Here is a 20,126-nt window from a genome sequence, read left to right as displayed (position 1 = left end):
TTAAGTATTGAGATTGCCAGTGATGTTTATTATTACATATTTTTGTTGTTTTTGAACCCCTAAAAGGAGCCCCAAAAATCCACTGCTGCACTGTTTCTGTTGTCCTTAGATATCCATAGCCATTATCTTTGGTTAACTGCGTTTTCCTTATTATACTTTACTATTAATCTTGGAGGAACAGATAAGAGTGAGAGGTCAGCCTTAAATGGATTTGGTTTCCTTAGGCTGGGCTCTTTTGCTTCAGAATGACTCTTAGCAGTGCTTTCAATCAGCACTGCCACCACTCACTGTGGTAATGATGGCCGGGGCTTCATTAAGAAGCTCGTTAAGTCCCCTCGTTAAGCTGCAGGGCCGTTAAGACTTTGATTGTTAATGGCTCTTCGTTAAGGAGAAAGGGAAACCAGGCTCCTGTGGTGGTCCCGACCGGCCGGATGTTTTGGCCAATTGGCCCCGGATGGCCTCCTCCTAAGATGAGAGGAACCCATTACTCTACATTAGTACAAGCCAAATTTTAAAGCACTTTTCAAAGAATACAAAAACCTGTGAACAAGTGAGCTGAAGATGGATCACATCAAATGACTCTAAAGGATGTTAAAATGAGTGTAGCGCCCAGCCACACCACTACCATTGTCGAATGTGTATCTCACTAGGGCTTTAACCCCACATTTTTTGTCTTTTTAGTAGTTGTAGTTAAGGTTGGTGGGTTGAACCAGGTTTACTCTTAAAAAAAAACGCTGTACATGGAAAAACAATTTATACTTTCTTGGTTCTTTTTTGCTTTGTGCTCAAAACCAGATGAATACAACCTGGTCCCAGAAGGGAAAGACAAATTAATTCAGTTCAGCCTAATTTATATACCACCGAAAATGAAACCCAACTCAACACTCTTCTGAAAATAAAACCCAACAATGCCCTGAGTTTTACCACAAAGAAACCTGAGCAAAACCACACCCAGGGAGGACAGACATTTGTCTCTACCCATTTGACAATCAGGAGCAATTTTATGGGGGCAATCACTGCATTGACAGTCTGCTAGAGGGATGGCCTGTGCAGGAAGGTATACACAAGGAGAGTCTCATTAAGGACAATAAGGTGCTGATTACATCACTGAACAATAGCAAGAACTAAAGGGACCAACAATGACAGAATGTGTCCTACAAAATGTGGCTAGGCCTTTCTCACTAAGCTAGTTGTAAATAATGGCATCAATTATGGCTTTATTTGTTTTACCACCTTCATTTTTAGAGTCCTGGTAGGGTGCAGGCGGGCTGACAGTCCCACTGTTATAACTCAGCAAGACATATGAATACAACAACTTTAATATTATCATTTGCTCCTGAGCATTTTCCTGCTGTGACAAATCAAAAGTGTGCTGTGAAAGAAGCCCGCTGTCCTAATGTTACTCGTGGGTACTGAAAATGGCCTAGAAAAAGCAAAAAGAATAATGAGAAGAAGTTATAAGATGGCCCAAATGTGAAATACTTTGTTAAGAATATCAATGACTCAACCTATTTAAAAAAAAACATGAAAAATCCTTAGAATGTTTTTGAAACGTCATCATTAATTTGCTTGCTAAATGCACGGTTTCAAAAGTAAAAATCTTGTTCTACTTTCTAAATACCGTTCTTCACTTGCTCACACATACAGTACCTACCTGTAAGCCGCACAAAAGCAAAGGGCTTCATTTTAATTAAATAAATGCTTGTTTTTTCATATATGTAGCTCAACTTCATGTTTATTCTGAACTGAATGCAAAACCAACATAAAGTTGATTTTAGGAGTCATAGGTTTGGGACTATGTTGTTATGTTATTTGTTCAGCTTTAATATGTTTTTCTACCAAGCCTCTTGTGTGCCTGAAAATAAAGCTTCAAAGATTTAACTGCAGGTAAATGTTCAATGTATTTTTATATATTTTATGTAAATCTAACAGCAAACATTGGACTTAATGGAGTATTATTATTATTTTTGAAGCTCACTATGGCACTATTGGCTGAAATCAGAACAGAACAGGTTTGATCACTTTGCATGTGGATTTGCTAAAATCTTGATTATGTTTGGGAGCAAGTGGTAGATTGTTGTTTGGGTTCATTAAAATTGAAAAGTTGGACAAATTTTTACTTCCATGTTTAAAAACGTTTTGACAAATCATTCCACCACACACATCACCTCCTCTCAAAAGTAAAAAAGAGGACAAACAGTCCATCCATCCATCCATCCATCCATCCATCCATCCATCCATCCATCCATCCATCCATCCATCCATCCATCCATCCATCCATCCATCCATCCATCCATCCATCCATCCATCCATCCATCCATCCATCCATCCATCCATCCATCCATCCATCGTTTGCCTTTTTTAATTTGTTTTAATTTGTTTGATTTATTTATTTATTTATTTATTGTTGGAGGCACTTTTTTCAACTGTTCTGTTAGATTACTTAAAGATAAAATTGCATTATAGGCTGTAATATGCGTTCTAAGCCACTGTAGAATGCAAATTGGATGGGTACAATAATTTTCTTCAAAATATGATCATTTTAAGCAGCTGGTGCACCTTTTCAACATTTCCCATCTGGCATCACTGATTTCCATCCATGGCACCCAGTGAGCTCCATAACTCTTGGCAAAGAATTCTTTCCATCAGTTCGAGTTCTGCGTCCTGGCAGTCAGATCGGCTCTGAACATACCTCACTGAAAAAGTTGGCTTTTGATAAAACATCTAAAACAACGAACATAATACTGTGAGAGTCAGTTTGAAGTGACCATCCAGATTATCCTCCACTAAAGAAACCAAACATTCTGATAAGAAGTTCCAGCCACAAGTTGGAAAGGCCAAAATCTGCTCAAGAGCTCAACCCGTTTAAGTTTTGATTCTTTTTTTGTGTTTTTTAAAGCTGAACTGAACCACTTTTAGCACTTTAGCTGCACAAACGTATTGGAGCTCCTATTCCTAAATTTCAAGAAAACAAATTACTTCGGTTAGTCTATCTAAATTTTGCAAAAAGCTCCTACTGTTTTTTTCAGATGGCCGTGAGTGTGCACTTACAATTTCCAATTAGCATTATATTTTAAATAAAGTAATCTGAAAGCGTTATGAAATTTGGATCTGATTGTTCAGATAGGTTTAACGCACATCTGAAATTCTGGTCTTGTGTATATTTTCTTTGGTACAAACAACCTTGTCAACATCCGTACTTATAATTTACCCCCCAGGAAGCTGGCATATCTGTGCCATTTCCCCCCATGAAAAATGGCAATCCTTAAAGTAAATGAACATTCAGCCTCACAGTATCCATTCTCATTTCATTTAGCAAATGTGCTTTAGCTGTTGCCACGCAACAATGCCTTCCTGAGCTGAACTTTCATCCTCTCCCCAGCTGCCTCTCCCCTGTCTTCTCTCCATCTCGAGTCACAATGTCACACTTTCGTGTGAGTGGGGCCTAATTTACCGCTCTCCTTTTTGGTCACAGTTGCTATTCGATCCACGTAGGAGCAGGAGTAATGAGATTGAATCTTGATGCGCTCGCTGCATCCCGCTGACTTTTCTGTCTCATCAGGGACAGAGGACAGTGTGGAGCCTTCCCTGATATTACCTCTCCCTGTGTGAGGGGATGCCGGTCACTATCCTGCCAGGTGCTGATTCAAGAAAACACAACACAGGCCTGTGATCAATATCAAACGTCCCACTCCCATACACCCCTCTGCTCTCATTTATACACTCCTATTAGTTAGGGAATAATTGATTGGCCCACTGTTCATTATTCTTTTGATTTGGTGCTTTCATTAAATGGCCACTTCATGTGAACAGACTTACAGTATACGATCTTGCTGCCCGATGCTGCTGGAGACTGAATGGGGACCTGAAGTGTTGGACCTAACACTTCAGGTCTCAAGATAACTTTAAGATAAAGCAGATCCAAGTTCATAACTGCGGAAATGGAAAGAAAAAAAAAGTATGAAAGGAAGCCATTGTGAGAGAGGGGGGTATTGTATGCATTTCTTTTGTCTGCTTCTGTTCAAATTCATTATACCCTGGAGGCATGCAGAGGATAATCTGCTTGTTTTGTCTTCGCTGCCTGGCTGTCTCAAGAAAACAATCTTAATTTTTAACTGGTGTTTACTCTTCTCTTTTTCCTCCACCCTTTACATTCTTGTCTCTCCCCACCTCACACAACCCAACACTTTCCCCTTCTACTTTTTTCTTCTTTCCTCCACTTTGCTTGCCATCCCTCTCTCTTTTTGTCTCTCTCTCACATCTCCTCACCTAGCTCCACACTGACATGGACAGGAATGATGGCCGCACTAAGTATATCCTGCGAGGTGAGGGGGCGGGCTCTGTCTTTGTGATAGACGAGAAAACGGGTAACATTCACGTCACCAAGCCACTGGACCGTGAGGAGAAGGATGAGTACCGTCTCATCGCCACGGCCACCGACAGGCAGACCGACCGTCCCCTGGAGCCCTCGTCGCAGTTCATAATTCGAGTGCAGGACATCAACGACAACCCTCCTGTCTTCGACGAGGGGCCCTACAGTGCCACTGTGCCTGAGATGGCAAATATAGGTAGGAATGGGAGCGTCAGCTTGGACACTGTTTTGGGTTTGTTGAAGGCTTGCATGGGTCTTCAAATAAATGAGACATTCTGTTGAAAATACTCAAACAAACAAAATATACAGTACCAAAAATATACTCAGAACATTACAAATACATTCTACAACTTATTACATTTTTCAAAACCAGATGGCATCTCTCTGAAGCAACAGCAACAGTTGATATTTGGCCAGACATTTGAACTTATGACAATATTTAGGTCAACGGTCTGACTCCTACAGTAAAAAATAATTTTTGTAAACTTTCCAGTACAATATCCATAAACTGATACATGTGAACCACAGTGTAAATTGGAAGTCACAACAATACCCAATTTATTTTAAGGACAAAGCTGGACCACTGAAGTCCAAACACTGAATGTTGCCCAAAATTTCATTAAATTCACTATCTCCAAATTACCAGCTAGCCTCTATTAGGTTGAGCCACAGGCAAAAATAAATTTGAGATAAAGGCATTGTTGTGAATAAACACACTTTTCTTTTTTAAAAACACAACATTTCTGTAAATAAACACACTAAGAATGCAGTTAATTGCCACCTGATTAATTTAGTGTAGGCTAGCCATGCATCCTAACCAGCTGGCCACCTAATTATTTGACAAGGTTGGCACAGTAGAGCAGTGCTTAGAGCTGATGCCTCACAGCAAAGAGGGTGCAGGTTCACAACCTGACTGTGGCATTTCAGTGTGGAGTTTGTTTTCCTCTCCATGCATGCATGGGTTTTCTCCAGGTACACTGCTTTCCTCAACACAGCCCACAAACATGCGTGAGGTTAATTGGTAACTCTAAATAGTAATTAGGTGTGACTGAAAGTGTGGATGGCTGTTTGTCTTTATGTGACCCTATGATGGATTGGTGACAAGTCTAGGAAAGTACCCTGCTTTTTACCCAGTGATCTCTGGAGATCAGCATCATCTCCCCACAGAAAGTGGGTAAAAAAGTGGATGGACGAATAGTTAATTGGCCTATGAGCACAGCTTTATTAGCAGGCACATTAGCAAGTAGTGGGTTCCGTCAAGATCATGGTCTGCTGCTCTCGAGTAAAGAGAAAAAAATCAAGTCTGTAGAGATCTAACCCCCTCCCAAAAGATGGTCCTTTTCATCTTGGCATATTTTGTTATTAAATGTAGGGTCCACACTGGCTATTTTTAAAAACAGATTTTTTATGCTGCAACTCCTAACCTCAAACAGTTTTGGGTTTAAAAAGAACAAAAAAGCAGCCTTTTTCAAAATGGATTTCTTTTTAAAAACAACTTGAGAAATTTGACTTGGGATATGGAGCTTTTCAAAAACTCCAATGCCTGATTTGCACATGCTCAATGTCACTTTGTGCCCAAGAAAACCAAACAACAATGGAGCTGTTTTTAGCTAGTTTTTTTTTATGTGTGTTTTTCTCACTTTATTCTGATCCTGTCACCATTAAATTTTGACAGAAATAATTAATAACTGGGAAGAAACTTCAAACGCTTCACCTGTTTTGAGAGAATCTTTAGCCGGGCTAAAAATCCTCTTTCTCTGGATTTTGATATGTTGTCAATGTGGGCATTCTCATCACCTAGTAGTCTGACATAATTATGGCAGCATTTTGTTAGAAATGTGTGAAAGGAAAAGAAAATATAAATGAAGAGGAAAAAAATATCAGTAAAAAAAACCCCAGAGTTGTGTACGGGGTCATAGATAATCACTTCTTAGTGAAGAAAGCGGCCTGTCTCTTCACCTTTGTCACATTTAATTCGGTCTGAAGAAATGGTAAATGTTTTTTATGCAAATTAACAAGCTGTTGTTTTTTTTCTTTGTCCAAGGACTCAGATTTTTGTCTGGAATCTTTATGGCATAAGCCCCTTTTTTTTCTTTTATCTTTCTTGCCCTTTCTCCACTCTGATTGAGTAATGAAAGCAAAATGAAATGATAAATAATCTCAGTGACAGGGATAAGAACTTACCTTGACACAGTGGACTGTTGAAGTTACACTCTGTATACAAAATAGGGCTGTAGCGTTTTATTAGTTTACTATTTAATCAAAATAAAGCAGCAGCCAGTGACTGCTGTCAAGAGCCAAAGTGATGGATGTTCCACTTGAGCACAGCTAGACGGTTTGTTTTATTATTTCTGTCTGAGAGCGCTGAGTTGTCTGACGACATTTTCTTCTAAAGCTTTTAAGTAGTAGTCTGCACAGAGATGTCCATTGGAGAGAAAAAAAATCAAAATAAAGAAAAACACAAAGCATCTAGTACATAAACCTAAAAATCTCTTAAGTGGGGACATTAATATGTGAAACAGTGAGCAGATTATTACATAGCTGTTTTCAAATTTAAGTCTTGATAGGTGTATATAAAGTTATCAACACAACACAGAGTATATAATGAAGGCAATATTATTGCCTGCGAGGATCACATTTACACTACAAAATTGTTTTGCACAGACTTTTTTTATAGCTGCATTACAATGAAGTCTGAAATAAATTGTTTCACAGGAAATCTGTGGCAATTTATGCATAGCGTTAAGAAATAGTTTTAATATTTGAATCATCAGAAGAGCTTTAATGCAGCTGTAAAAAAAAAAATCTGAATTTTGATTGAATGCCCTCTAAAGCAGATGGTTATTTTTGTCACGCCAAGGCCACAGCAAAGACAGTAATTTGCATGATGATGTCGCTGAGGCGCATTTGCATTGATTTTTATTAGAAGGCTTTTATCTGTTGAGAGGTAAGGCTACCCTTCTTCCTAGCTATGAATTATTATAGTCTTTACAAATAAAAGTTGAAAAAAAAGTCATTTGATGTGATCACTTTCAACTTTAAAATGGAAAAGGTCTTGGAAATGTCTTACAATATAAGCGATCCATCATAGTTTGGGCTTTTGTTTTTCCTTTTTTTTATTTTTATGAGCTCTTCACTTGTTGAAAAATGTAACTGATGCACATTCATGTCATAGTCTTGTTGATGTAAGCTTTGGGATGAAAAAAAAAGAGAATTAGATAGTACCTTGTAGTATTGATGGTTTAAAGCAAAGGCACTATTTACAGTATATGATGATCATGCTATGACATTAAAAACAAAAAATCAATCAGAACATGGATGTTCTTTGCAGGGTCTTGGTGAGGTCTTTGGGTAAATATTAAGAATGCTTGCTTGATGGGTCCACAATGGTTTCAGCCATGCACAAAACTTCCATATCAAGGTTGATCACAGTGGTGGCAGAGTATCGGGGTCCTGGGTGGAGTGTGGTGGCAGCAGTGGCATTGTACCCATGCCAAAGCCCTAAGTGCACCGGTGTAAGTTCATTGTGGAGAATTTGGTTGTGGAAAGCTAGTGCAGACAAGATATTTGTGGCGGTAGCATCGTGGTTATTGTATGATCTTCTATCCTATCCTGAAATGGCCCAAGAGAGTACAGAGCCTGGTGTGGGCACAGGAAAGTGTCCTGGGAACAATAAAATACCTGAAAAAAATTCTATTTTGGGTACTAAGTACTAAGAGCAACACAAGTTTCACTGGACATCCAAAAAGACAGCTTATCAATATATCAGAAAGCTGTTTAAACTGCTAAAGCTGCCTTTTTTTTTAATGAAACAGGCTTTTAAACAACAGTCACAGACCTCAGGTTCTTCTGAATGTTTTAATGTTTTACTGCTTGCTTTTAAAGTTGTAAAAGGCCTTGCCCCATCATACTTATGTGACCTCCCTGACGTCTACTCTCCAGTAAGAGCACTCTGGTCAACCAACCAGTTTCTCTTAGATTTTCCAAGATCCAAACAGATAATATGAAGGTGATCAGGCATTTGCAGTTGCTGCTCAAAAACTGATATAGTTTACTTCTTTATATACAAACTGCTGTTTCTGTAGACACTTTTAAATATGTGCTCAAGACTCATCTTATGTTCTTGGCTTTGATTCAGGCAGCGTTTGAGATTTTATTAAAGCTGATGGTTTTTATTGTGGCTTACTGTATTTTATTTTAGCTTTACGTGTTCTTTTACTATTTCTCGTGTCTGTTCTTATTGGTGTTTCACCTTTTTGTTTGACTGAATTGTAAAGCATTTTGATCAACTTTGTTTTTATGTGCTATATAAATAAATTGACAGTGACATGATTTTCTTCACACTGAAGGTTTTCCAAATTTGCTGTGATGCAGCCACATTCTAGTAGGGCTTATAGGTTGTAAAGAGTGTAGCAAGGTTGTGATCCAGTGTGAAGTGGGTCTTAAATAAAACTGAGGCTCGGTTTTAAATGTTGTAGCAAAAAATATAGAAATCTAATTACTCATAGATGCATATGAGATACACATTCAGTGCAAATTTCCATGTAAATGATCCCAAGCATGTACAGTTTATAGTTTATAGCAAAATATCACAAATTCGTATTCATTCAGCAGCACGGTTCCAAACTGGATCAGTCTTGACAGTTTTATTTCATTGATTGCACTAATATATTTAAACCTGGCACCAGCTCACTCTTTAAAAATAGCCCACAACAGTCTACAAAAACACAGATTAATCTCCTCGGATTGTATTGACAGAATAACTGTCTAGTGGTGTGTTTCTCCTCAGACTTGACAAAGTTAAAAAACACTCACTGATCTTAGAAAGCTCACAACCTGAATGACAGGTGGAAGAAATCTTTAAGCCCATGCTGTTCCCCCCAAAAAAAACAGTTTTGTGTCCAAGCTGCAGCACTCGGAATTAAATCTGGGTTGCCCTGGTTGCCCTTTTCAAATTTTATCAGCAGTATGAAGTTTCAAACTTGGCCTTGGCGCTGGCACAAGCTCATAGCAGTACACAGAGAAGTCCTGCTAAAACACGTGTGCTGCGCAATCCCTGATCAATTCATTTTCTAGTCCTACCAGAGTGTTTTGCATAAGTTTGATACAGATATCCAGCATGAAGGCAGAACAGAAAACAGTCAAGAAGATTGCACAGTGCTTTTTAAGAATGATAAATGAGTGTTCAAATGCACTCGCTCTAAGGTTTTTATTTTCCCCGGGGTGACAGGGTCAGGCGGAACTGTTAAAATCTGTTACTCTTCTTGCACAAAATTGCCTCCCTGTTTTTTCCCGTCGTGCCAGCCAGAGAAAATTTCATGGCTTAACACATCTCACAGACATGCACATCTCCCCAAAAGCCTAATATCTAACGCAAACGAGAGTCTAATTTGAATACAATGCAGGCAAAATCTGGAGTGAGTTCCATTAATATTTAATGCTTAATGACACTGCTACCAAAGTTGCTTGTAGAATGTACGAAGCCCTTCTCTTGTGGTAAATAAATACCTGCAGCAACAGTACAGTGGGAGGAGGAATGGTACAACACACGCTCCATCAGTGGTCACTAATTTAAAGGATGTGCAGCTTAAGATTGTGATTATGCACAGGTCAAGCAGCGAGGGTCATAATATAGATATTAATATTACGGGGAACTCCCTCGTTATGTAATCATCAAAATGGATTTTTAGAGCCTATTGTTTATATTTCTGCATTTGCATTTGTGCCTTGCCTGTCTGCATGTGAAAGTATGCTAGAAAACGTTGCTGAATACAAATTAATTATTCACTTGAGCAAAGAAAACTATGCGCAGAGAGCAGATACACACTTCATTGTACAATGTAACATGCACTATCAGCCTAGTAGAGCTGCTGTCTCTTCATATTTGCATGGCGTTCTTCGAGCTGCTTCTTTGGGACTCTGTTCGCTAGCTGCCTGGATTCTCCCCTCAGCTCATTTAGACACTGACATCCTTTTTAAAATGGATTGAGGAGATGATGTGACTGGCCATAACAGAAACAGACTCCCAACTATGAATAAATTCCTTCTAATTAAAGATGCCAGTGCATAAGCACTGGAGCCCTCTTGTTACTACTATTCATCGTATTTTTTCAGTTTTCAATCAACCACTCCTTCCGTAGCTTTGGACAAACCCATGCAGACATACTTTAAAAGGCAGGGCTTGATTGAGATATGGTTGCTGTGGTGTTTGGTGGCATTACACTGTGACAACAGCGTAGTTTAAATTTGCAGGACACTGAATGAAATCATGACAAAATGATTTTGGCTGGACAAGTGAGAAAACTCTATAGTTCAGGAATACTTCACAGAAGAAACATTCAAAGTTTAGACAAGTCACGGAAAGTTGGGCTTTACATGACTGAGCTGGTATTTAATGGTTTTTACAAAAGCAGTTTAGGTTTACTGATTTTTGTCACTTTTACCTACAAGAGTAAAAGTATATTAATATTAAAATGTATTTTTGCAAGACCCTGAGTTACTTTGTCCAGAATTGGGTGGGGGTCACAGAATGTGGGGGAGCAGAAGACTTGTTCTGCCAGAATCTTTGCCCTCCTCTTTCCTTATTATAGAAACAGAAAATCTTCAAATCACAGGAGTAATCTGTCATGCTAAGAAGTATTTATAAACTAAAACACCTTAATATTAGGTACTCTCTGTCCAGTTTTTGGAGGGGTAAAGTTTCTGGCAAAGCAGAAGACTCAGCCAGAAAAGAAAGAGCAAACATCTTAGAAAAAATAGGAGTAACTAATCATGATCTGAAAGAAATGTAAGGAAAATTATCTGTCCTTTGTTGGAACAAACAGGGCTTTACTATGGTACATTAGGCTACAACATCATTAAAGATTATATGAATCATGTTTACAGAGACAATATTGTCCTAGATTTCAGCTGACATCCTTAGTTTGTTGAAATGAAGACCAGCAATACCAGGTGGAGAACAATAGAAGCGTTTAGTCTTGCTGTGAGCCACAATCTCAACAATAAAATAACAATACTTACACAATAAATTAAAATGTGCCACTATTTTGAGGTCTACTTGGTTGAAATCCATGCCAAGTCATCAAAATCCACTTTTCTTTCTTTGTATGCTCCTGAGAGGGGACATAAATTCGGTTGGGGATAATTACCTTGGCACTTGTACTGTAGGCTACTTAAAAACTTGCAAACTTGCGAAAAAAACAAAACAAGAAACAAAACTTGGGATCTTGCAGAAATACATCTGAATTTTATTATTTTTTTGCCTCCAATGTCCCTTGGGGGCTCAGTACAACACTGTGTGATGATGTCACAAACTGTAACTTCTGAGCTGTCTAAAGTTTTCTGAATTTTTGCAAACTCTTTTTATTTCTAAGGTCTCTACGCTGCTTTTAGGTCACACATCAAAACGTAGGCATTTTTGTTTTCTTTCACCCACTGAGTCTCTCACAGCTGTGGAACAGATCCTGGTTTATTTAGCCAAGTTTGTATGTTGCACATACAAGAAATTTGACTCCAATCTCACTTGCTCTTGTACTTATAAGCACGTATTGCACATATTTACAGAAATACACACCAACAAATTACTGAACATGTAGGTGGAGAATACAGACATTAATACTAATAGGCCTGAATAGACAAAAAAGACAAAGTACACATAGATAGAAGGAAAAGCTTTTGGAGTTTTGTGGCTTTTTTATACAGCGATCTGAAGCATCATTCATAGGGACTAGGAGGTCAAATCCTGGAAGCGAGGGGGGCTCTGCTGATATCACTTACCAGTTTCCTCACTCTAGAGGAGTACAGGGCCTGTATGGAGGGCAGGTTGACACCAGGAATCCTGTGATTGCTGGAGTTTAAAGTGACAACCAGACAATTTTTTTCCTAAAACAACCTATTTTATTTGCGGAGTGATTGTTTGTTTGTGACTTCCTTTCAGCTTTGCTTTTCTGTCTGCCTATCTTAAAAAGAGTGCTGACACAGGTGTGTGGTTGCCACGGTGTCAATAATGAGTCACTGGCAGCAGCAACAATTCTTTTGATCTGTGTTTTTCTGATACTCCCTATACAGACTGCCTACATCAAAATGTCTGAATTTTGTCTGTTTAGGTTGTTACATAGTACCTTACTATGACTAATGGACAATTACTCTTGGACTTTATAGAAGATACATGAAATTTCAGTAGGAACTGCATTGGCACTGTTCACAGTTTGTTCAGAAATGTTCTCATTATGTTTGCGTTCTTCTCCAAAGTCTTTGCCACGTTGCACTTGAAATGGAGGTTGCATAAAAGTTTGCACTTGCAAGATATCAGTGGTGGATAATTGAAAGAAAAAAAACAAAAAAAAACCAACAAATGAGAGAAGAAAACAGAACATTAAATTAATTTAATTTTCTCTAAATTATGGCAAAACAAAATGCACGCCGCAGTCACCCATATCTGCTATTTCTGTGACCGCAGGAAAGAGAAATCTTGTGCAGTCTGACAGTGATCCCTGCAACACTAATGAAATCAGAGGTAAAGGCAGAGATAGGGGATTTTTTTTTTTTTTTTTTTTGCAGTCGTATTGCAGTGCGATTTTAGTGTGACGACGACTGTCTTGGATTGTAATTCAAATCATGACTTTAGAGTGCCTTCAGGAGACGGTTTGTATGTACAAAAAGTACTCTAATCTCCATTTAAACTCCGCTCAGCCCCTTGAAATGGGTTTTACTTTGAGGAGCACTCTTTGCCTTTTAAAGCAGGCAGAATTGCTTTTAGAAAAAAAAAAAAACTTTTGAATTTGCCACAAAAAGTAGGCATTAATCCAAATATTTCATCCCTAAACTAGTTAGTTTAGAGAAGTTCAGAAAATTCTGGCCTGAGGTCCTCACCATCTGCCTGTGAAAGGTTTTTTCCCAAACATCGAGGTCCCTCTTGTGCTGAATTGTTTAATTGAGATTGGAATAATGACCCTGCCAGCAGCGTGCGGGGCCAGGTCCAAGGAGAGGGGCTGATGCAGGCGAGCAGTATTTAGTAATCCTATCAGCTGCCTTATGAGCGTCTGCTCCTCACAGCAGCTCACTCTTCAGATTGAGTTGTTCACTCAATCATGGATTCAATATTTACTCGACGATTCAATATTTACCAAGGCACTTTCCCGCAAGCATGACTGAGGAGATAGCGCTGCTGTGAGGATCCTATCAAAGACTCGTTACATGAGAGTTTCAGGAGTGAGGTTGGGGAGGGGGCAGTGTGGGTCTTATGCGACAATGAGACGCTGATGCAAGCTGCACTGGAACAGAGCCAGTCCCCCCCGTTGAAATGCGCATCTGTAAAGCGTTTTGTGACGGTTCCGCCCGACTGAGTGTAAACAACTTTTCCAGATGTGAATCTTCAGTCTAGGGGAACAAATCACATTTAAAGTTTAACCTTCAGGTATCGGTGTTAAAACCCAGCATCCTCATACATACTATAAACCAGGGATTCCTAAATTCCCTCCCTCCTCAGACAGACGTCTTAGTGGAAGAACATGCGTTTCAGTCGGATGACTGGCAGCGTGAATATTTGATCTTTGTAAAGCTGCGCAGCACGGTTCAAAGCATGCATAGCAATAAGTTTAGCCTCTGACTGGCACTTGTTGCATCAACCCCAGAGCCAAACCGCCTGAATCAAAACCCTGACTAATTTGTTTTTATTGGTTCCAAAAGAACAATCTACTAATCTACTTAAAGAAACTACATCTATTTAGAAAAAAGGTTAAAACATACAAAAGTTGATTCTTTATTGTCTGTGAGCAATACTGGTGAAACTGATAAAACTATTGTGCGTGTGTGTGTGTGTGTGTGCGCGCGCATCTGTCTGTCTGTTGGCAAAATTTCTCATGAACCACTGCGCAGATTTTAATGAAACCCTCAGAAATACATCTTTGGATGGAACTGTACCACTGATTAACTTTTGAAGTCATCTGTTTTTAAGATGGCTGTTGCAGCTAATCAACTGTAGCAAACACAAAAATGGCCTTAACTCTGTGTTTGTTTTTTTACTATGGCATCAGCTGTTATAGTCAACGCTATCTATCTGTGAGCAAAATATATCAAGAACCACTAGATGAATTTTAATTTAACTCTTAGAAATTAATTATTGGCTATACATGTATGACTAATTAACTTTTGGATTCAACTTCACCTAAAATGGCCTCTACAGACAATCAACCTTGTAAACACAAAAACAGCTACAACTCAGTCAATTTTTCAACTGTTGACATAAAATTTGGTGTGGTCGTAGCTGCCAGTTGTCCTCATTTTCTAAACACTAACAGCTCATGTTAGATCTTTTTTTTTTATTTTGGCATCTAAATGGTAGGTTATATGCATTCTTTCAAGTAATGCTGCTTTCATTAAACAATGGAAAAACAGAACTATCAAAACTAGCTAGGATTAGGATTGGTGTGCAGAAGATATTAAAACAGCTTACATTTCCAACTGCTGGTGATGTGACCATATTGAGCAACTTGCAACCATGGTCCGTGGAGGAGAAGTGTGTCGTTAGTGATTAATCCTCGAAATACAGACTGTCCTACAACTAAACAAACACAAATTGAAAACCAAACTAACAATCATAAAAAACAGCAAATCTCTGAGCTGCAGATGCAAGTTTTCTTTCTATTCAAGCTGTTAATGGAGTTTACTGCTGATTAAAAACTGATGTGATGATGAAACCTGAGGGTCCTTAGTGTCAGAAAGTTAGGAGCTGACAATATGTCATCTTTTCCTAATTCTCTTTACAAATTGTTCATCACTCAGTAGAACCTACTGAGCAACAAACAACAGATAATAATAACAATTTTAGCTTGATCAGAAGATAGAATTTGATTTAGTTTAATTTTGTTAAGCCTGTTGTAGTTCCTGTTGTAGTCATCCTAACTCTGAGTTTCATCATTCCCTCTGGGTGGTTCATCGTACAACCACAGAGCACGTAAACAAATCAGCCTAAATTTAAACATTTGCGAGAACGCTCAAAGACTTTAGAGTGGAACTCAAGTTCATTTAAACTCCGAGCATTTCTGCTTCACCCCATTACCATGTAATAATCTAATAGTTTATGCAGAACATTAACTGTCCAAATCACAAAATCGAAGAAGAAACCAGTGATGTCATCAAATGGACGAACATCCAGCTTTAACTCAGTAGACTGTGTTTGTGTCAAATTTAGATTTAGATTTTCTGATAATCTGAGAGCTTTCAAATGATTACAGTATCCATCAACAACATAACATTGCTGTCTTATTTGTCACTGTAATATTAATAGTACTATTGATTACCACATGCAAAGCTTTTCCTCAAAAGTAGTCTAAGTTAAGATACAAGAACATGTTCTTTCTTCACCTCAGAGACCTGAAATTTACATTTTAGTAAATATCCTCTAAACGACTGAGAACAATCAGCTCTACTATTTTCATTCACTAAACCTCCTGCTCAAATTCAGGTTAATTTCGTTCACATCATAATATGAGTGGAATTAACCTGAATTTGACTGATTTGAACAAAATCAGACTTAACAGCATAATAACAAATTAGACTTAATTGGTTTGTTTTTAATTTGACAAACATATTTACCTTCCCTGTAAAGTGCCTCTAAATTATTATTTTGACAGTTTGCAGAACATAAACATAAACAAACTGAAGTGAACTTGCTACACACCCACGTATTGTAAGAAATATGGCGCAATGGGAAAATCCAAGGCAAACCATAAATTTCCTCTTCGTTTTTTATTCAGCATAAAATCTTTTATTTATAACTTGCTGCATCTGAAACATGACAAAAAACACCAGCTAAAGAACAGACAGGAGGCTCAAAAGATAGGTAGAAAATTATTGTTTCTAAATCTCGTGTTATGTTTTTCTGTGTAAATTCTTGAGCTTTTCGCTGTCTTAGGTTTAGTTCACTTCCTGTCTGACTCCTTGCTACCTGTTATGGATCAGTACCATAATCAGCTAATCGTAAATTTCCTGTTTTGCATTTCACACACTCTACACATTCACCTATAGACACACTCCTCATATTCTCCTCTGCGACTCTGTCTGCGCTTTGATCAGAAATAAACTAGCAGCTGCCGTCTTCCTTCCTCCTCTGACTGAAGCTCCACTGGGAACAGTTATTCTGTCTGGCCTTGTGTAAAAATACCGACCTATACAAATCCATGACAAACGGGACGAGCTCGCTGTCACTCACGTATTCATATATTCTTATTTTTGCTTACAATTTTTAAAAAATATACATCCGGCCAAATTGACACGCCATGATCCGTGGAAAGAAGATTTAAAGGGGAACGAGACGGGGGCCGGTTGAAGAGACAGACGGTCTGATTGAGAGGGGGAGCAGGAGGGAATTGGAGACGGAGATGAAGAGAAATGAAGTGAGACAGAGAGAATCAAGGGGTTGGAAGGAGGAGGGTGTGTGTGTGTGTGTGTGGAGGGGGGCAAATGAAGTATTTGTCACACTTCTATTGGAAAAAGATTGAAAACGAAGCAGAGAGACGAGTGGAGGTTATCTTCACATAAAGCTCTTTGTGCTCTTAAAGTGCTGTTGTAGTCTGACCTGGCAAAGTCCTGCCTTTTTTACCCCCCTTCTTTTTATTCTTCCTCTTTTGCTTATTTGTCGCCTTTTTTTAATCAATTTTCCTTGCCTCGTCTCCTCCGTCCCTCCTCGTCTCTCCTCGTCTCTCCTCCCTGCAGGCACGTCCATAATCCAGGTGACAGCGACAGATGCTGATGACCCGACATATGGGAACAGCGCCAAGCTTGTGTACACTCTGGTGCAGGGCCAGCAGTACTTCTCTGTCGATCCCCAGACAGGTGAGCGTGTCCGCTCTCATTACAACACACACGCGCAGATAAAAAAAAAGATGGGCAGATGTCGGAAAGCAAACACACACATACACACTGCAGGAAAGCAAATACACTCAAGTTGTTGAAGAGCAAACAAGTGAATTCAGTCTTGACAGATGAAGGACACACACAGCTCAGAAAATGTGGCCAAAGGGACACACAAACACGCTCACGCACACATGCTGTTGTGTATAGGTGTTCAAACACAGGTGGGACTGTGGAGCTTCTTATGCACACACACTTTCAATTCAACACCTCTCCCACCTGCACGTCCCTCATTTGCTTGTCGTCATCCATCTCTCCTACTTCCTCCTCTCCTCTTGAGGCCCCTCAACACACACACACACCTTTCCACTTCTCATCATCCCCCCACCCCCATTGGTATGAGTGTGCAAAAGTGTATTCACGCTGCACAAAACACAGCAACAGCCCATTGTTGTTATTTCTGCACGAAGAAGAAGAAAAAAAAGGAAACATGACGTGTTTAAGACAGACGTCAGGAAAGGTGTGTGAACTACAATGCAACAACAGATTGCACAGTCCTCAAAGAGTCTGGGTGTTGTGTCACCTAAGGGCACACGTGTCACCCGAGGGTGAAAGGTTTTATTGTTATGGTGCGGGAAGTTTTTTTTTTTTTTGTTGTTGTTGTTGTTTATTCTTTTAGCACTGTATGTTGGAAGAAAAGCCAAAGCTCAAAGGATTTGAAAATGAAGGTGTTTGATGCTTTAGATGTAGTTTCTATAGAAACACTTAGTGTTTAGTCCACAATGAGGCTTTTGATGATTTCTTTTTTTCATGCATGAGCCTTAATACGAGGCTTGCACATGTCAAAAGTGGTCAGGAGTTATACTTTGCTTATTTGAAGTATCATTTAGTAATTGACTGCCTTGGCGTGTGAGTGTTGTGTTGCTTTTTGAAATGCTAATTTGAAAAGCAAGCCTAAATCATTGTGTATTATCCATGATGCTGGGATATTTAAAAAGCTTTTGTATTCTGACCATGTCTTCTACCCTGCTTCTTGCTCCTTTTTCAATCACCCTGTCTGTCATTGACTCTGTCACCAAAGGTCTTATTTAAAATATTCACCTCTCTGCTCAAAAGTTCAGCTCGTTTGTTTGGGAATTCTGCTCATAAGGTCGGACATATTTCCACGTGCTTGCATGTCTGTGCGTTAGCATTCAGCACGGCCCGTTTTGAGTCTAATTCACCTTGAGCTGCCGAGTCATACGAGCGGCCAGCGCATAATGTGCAACGCCCAATCATATGGAGCAGAATGAGGTCATTTAAACAGAGGAGGTGATCGATGTTGAACAATGGCACAGCGTTAAAGAGTGAAAAACAATTATGTTTTCATATACACATAGGCCTCTTTAGATATCTGTGTTTGTTTTTGTGCTTCTTCAACAGGACATTGGATAACTGTGTATTGTTGCTGTCAAATGAAAACTGAGGGTTTCCAAAATGTCAGAAAAACTGTCAAGATGTCAGAGAGCGCTGCCACATTTCCAGCCTGATGACAGCGCTTTTTGACACCGTGCCATAGGTTTTCAAAGGGCACAACAAACGCCAAACAGCCTTACGTGGGACTTTATCTGTCAAACAGAATGGGGACACTTCAATTACTGCAACTCATTTCATGAAGCCTCTGCGCAACTACTTCATGACTCGATTACCTTTGATAGTGATCAGATAACAGCTAACAACACCGGCTGTTTGATGGCTCAGGGTTTAGAGGCTTGTTGTGGTCACACAAATTAAGTATAACTGCATTATCTAGAAGTGAAACCTCTTTCTGATACAACACTTACACGCACAAATTTATAAACTATAGCTAATTGACTGACAAATGTTAGTTTAAGGCCCCCTTCACATTAGACGATCTTGCTATGATCTGAAAATTCAGCCAGAATGTGAATGGCTTTAGCAGGGCCTTGGGTAGGTCTTTAGATGTGTATTAAGAAAGTAGTGGGCTCCCCACAATGCATAATAGAACCTGATTGGTCCACAAAGGTTCTGAGCATGCACAAACCTTTTGTAGCAAGGTCATGGTGGTTTATCATTGTGATGGCAGCATATCAGGAGCATATTTAAGATGTGGGGCACGTTCTCACTAGAGTAGCTAGGTCATTGAGACTTTGGAGCAAGACTGGCCATGCTGGCCTCATGTTTAGTCTATGACTGTCGTCCTAACAAGATCATGGAATCAACCTAGCTTAGGCAGGATATCTGTGGCGGTAGCATTGTGCAAGCGTGGCATGATTTCTGAAGCCACAATTATACTAGTGTACAACTTGTGGCGTAAGCCAACTGTGGCAACAGGAGAGCAGCGTTGTTGTTTGGACGTCAGATGTGCAGCAATCCCTGCAGTTCTTTTAAATAACAAGTGTTGCTACTGAAAAAAATACCACTATGTTGCAGGGATGGAACCAGATGAAGAGTTGTGCACAGGAAGTACAGACTTCATACAAAAAGTGTTATCTTATCAAAGCAGCTTTTGAAGCTTATGTAATATCTGCAGTGATTGCATCTTCCTGGGTTTTGCACTAAAGTATGAATACCTGCTGAAATGATCCTGCTCATAGATTTGTCACTGCTGCTCTTTCTGTTTTACAATGTGTCACTGCTCATGTGTCACAAATTCCAAAATTCGGCATGTGCACCGCAGGCTGAAACAACACAAAAGTTTTCCACAAGACTAACACTGTGACGTCAAATTTAGCATGAGATGCTGTGCATGAAGCCAAGAATGGCAGGTGTAACATGTAGCTGGTTCCTGACGCGCCCCAAGAAAGTCGTAACAGGGTGGGTACAAACAATGTGGTAAGGGTGCGGAAGAGTGTCTTGGAGATACAGAAAATAGCAGGAAGACCCTAGTTGGCAAGTACTA

General features: G+C 39.3%; 1 protein-coding gene across 1 annotated transcript in view; it reads left to right on the top strand.

The window, feature by feature from the left end:
- LOC108238645 overlaps positions 1-20,126 on the top strand; it is a 188,296-nt gene that overhangs the window by 91,575 nt on the left and 76,595 nt on the right. Inside the window, exons 4-5 of the mRNA XM_017420878.3 lie at positions 4,274-4,568; positions 17,087-17,206. Of these exons, the coding sequence (XP_017276367.1) occupies positions 4,274-4,568; positions 17,087-17,206 (415 nt within the window). The remainder of the gene's footprint in view (positions 1-4,273; positions 4,569-17,086; positions 17,207-20,126) is intronic.

This window comes from Kryptolebias marmoratus, linkage group LG20 (genome assembly GCF_001649575.2).
Source record: "Kryptolebias marmoratus isolate JLee-2015 linkage group LG20, ASM164957v2, whole genome shotgun sequence".
NCBI lineage: Eukaryota > Metazoa > Chordata > Actinopteri > Cyprinodontiformes > Rivulidae > Kryptolebias > Kryptolebias marmoratus.
This window is presented reverse-complemented; position numbering and strand designations above follow the sequence as displayed.